This window comes from Antrostomus carolinensis, unplaced genomic scaffold (assembly GCF_000700745.2).
Source record: "Antrostomus carolinensis isolate BGI_N321 unplaced genomic scaffold, ASM70074v2 scaffold39809, whole genome shotgun sequence".
Lineage (NCBI taxonomy): Eukaryota > Metazoa > Chordata > Aves > Caprimulgiformes > Caprimulgidae > Antrostomus > Antrostomus carolinensis.
In genome coordinates, this window is record NW_010338598.1 from 1,545 (window position 1) to 4,163 (window position 2,619).

At 50.0% G+C, this 2,619-nt stretch overlaps 1 protein-coding gene across 1 annotated transcript; it reads left to right on the forward strand.

The window, feature by feature from the left end:
- Nucleotides 1-66: 66 nt before the first annotated feature.
- On the forward strand, nucleotides 67-2,615 carry LOC104530859 (cyclin-T1; the record flags this gene model as incomplete). Its single annotated transcript, XM_010175569.2, has 3 exons — nucleotides 67-271; nucleotides 616-686; nucleotides 1,248-2,615. Coding segments are annotated over exons 1-3 (1,644 nt in total), but the record flags the coding sequence as incomplete, so codon positions are not given.
- Nucleotides 2,616-2,619: the final 4 nt, after the last annotated feature.

Here is a 2,619-nt window from a genome sequence, read left to right on the forward strand (position 1 = left end):
TCCACCTTCTACGCAGCGGCCGTTGAGCGGGCGATTGTGAGAGCTGAGGTTCAGGTTTGGGAGTTGATGGGTTTCTGTTTCTCTCTCTCCCTTGCTGGTGACATCAGCCTACACCTGACCACCTTCAGCCTGCAGTACACCCCTCCCGTTGTGGCCTGCGTCTGTATCCACCTGGCTTGTAAATGGTCCAACTGGGAGATACCAGTCTCCACGGATGGGAAGCACTGGTGGGAATACGTTGATGGCACTGTAACTCTGGAGCTCTTAGATGGTAAGTTTTTGTTATGGAGTGAGGGTTTTGGGTGTTTTTCCCCCCCTCAAAATCTCTCTGTTCTGGGTTTGCCATTCAAACACAGTCACCAACCAGTTCATAGACTCCAGGACTTGAGGTTTCCAGCGTGGCAGCAGCTTTTATTGATCAACAGAGATGCAAAAAGGCAGTGAGATGAGTTGAGATGTCGTCAGTGATACCACTCCTCAGTAGTTCCTCTCCTAGAGTAGCTCCAGCTCATCCATAGCTCTACTCATCAGTAAATAGAGGAGTTACCTTGATGGATTTGGTGCTGCTCTGCCCACCTCTGACCCTTTTGCCCTGGATTTGTGTTTCCTCTGCAGAACTAACTCATGAATTCCTCCAAATCCTCGAGAAAACTCCCAACCGACTGAAACGCATCCGGAACTGGCGGGTAAGGATTTGCTTTAGTCCTTTGGGTGCTCGTAGGAGAACACAAGGGCTCTGATTTCTCCTGCATCCACGAGGCTCTATGGCATCTCTGGTGTTACAATGCCAGGCAGTGTCTGAAGGGCACTTGTGTGTGTGTGTGGGGGGGGAAATCTGAACATGGCATCTGCCAAATGTTGCTTCAGTGCTTTGAGTTCATCTGTTCTGAATTAACTCTGGAGAGATCTTGGGGGTTTTTTTTAACTGCACTAGGAACCCCACTTGCAGCAGTTGGGATTTTATTCTTCTACAAGGAAAGATATGAGGCAAAATGAATCTGTCTGTAAATAAGAGTTTGAGCTGTATCAAATTTGCTTTAGTCCTCAGGTAGGAGAACACAAGGGCTCTGATTTCTCCTGCATCCTCGAGGCTCTGTGGCATCTCTGGTGTTACAATGCCAGGCAATGTCTGAAGGGCACTTGTGTGTGTGTGGGGGGGAAATCTGAACATGGATCCAGCTGCTTGGATCAAACCAGCTCTAGTGACAGCTTAAAATAAGTGACTGGTTGTTGCTTTTTTCTTCCAGGCCTCTCAAGCAGCCAGGAAATCAAAGCCTGATGACCACGGTGACGATGAGAGCTTGTCAGAGCAGACAATCCTCAACATGATTTCCAGGAATAATAGTTCAGATATGAACATTGCTGGTTTAATGAGCATGTCAACCTCCTCAACTGCTGGAGCTGGACCTTCTCTACCAGCCACAGCAGATTCACCCAGCGATCCCAGCGCTACCGATATATCCCAGTCTGAACATTGGCTGTCTCAACAACATCCACCATCCAAACTGGAGACAGGTCAAAGTCACAGGACTAACGAAACCTCATCAACTGCTGAACATCCTTTACAGCAAGATGGCGCTGGATATCAGAAGCAGAGTGGTAAAAACCCTCCATCAGCTAAAGTATCACTGAAGGAATATCGAGCCAAACACGCCGAGGAGCTGGCGGCACAGAAACGGCAGCTGGAGAACATGGAAGCCAACGTCAGGTCTCAATATGCTTACGCTGCACAGAACCTCTTGGTCCAACAACAAAGGGAAAGGGAAGTTCAACAGGATAACAACCCTTCTCCCATCATCCTAAAAATTCCTGTTGGTGGGTCAGAGAACCCTGAGCGCCCACCCGGCTCTGAAAAGAATGACAAAGCTTCAGCTCTGAAGATGAGGATCCCGGTGGCAGGTGGAGGTGGGGAGAGACCAATCCCCTCTAAGCAAGAGGAGATCAAAATGAGGATCAAGATGCCAACAGCTGCAGACAGACACGGCTCCTCGGATGAGAGCAGCAGCAACAAGAACAGGGAGTACAAAGAGAAACTCAAAGGTCACCCTTCAAACCATCACCACAACCACCACTCTCACAAACACTTACACACCCAGCTCGGCACCGCCGGTCCCAGCAGTTTGGTGAACAAACGTCCAGGAGACTCTAAACACAGCAGCAACCAACCTGGTGTTGTACACCACAAAAGCTACGGTCCCCTCACCTCTTCCCGCAAGAGACCCCTACCAGAGGAGGGGGGGGTGACAACCACCACCACCACCATGATGGCCACAGCCACAACTCACGACCACCAACAACCCAAAGTCACTAAAATTTCTAAAGGCCCTGGTATGCCATTCCCTTATTCCCATCTCCCTGGAGCCACCCATCTCTCAGGGCACAGCTCAGATCCAGGCACCATCCCTTTATCCCAGGTGAATAAAACCAGGGCAACCCATAATAAATCGGACAAAGGTCCCACAGGGGCCAACGGGCACAATATCAACCAGGCCAGTGACTACCAGGATACAGTCAATATGTTGCATTCACTTTTGAGTGCACAGGGTATGCAACCCACCCAACCCCCTGCCTTCCACTCTTACGGGGAGCTCTTGAACCCTCGAGCTTCATCCAACCCTC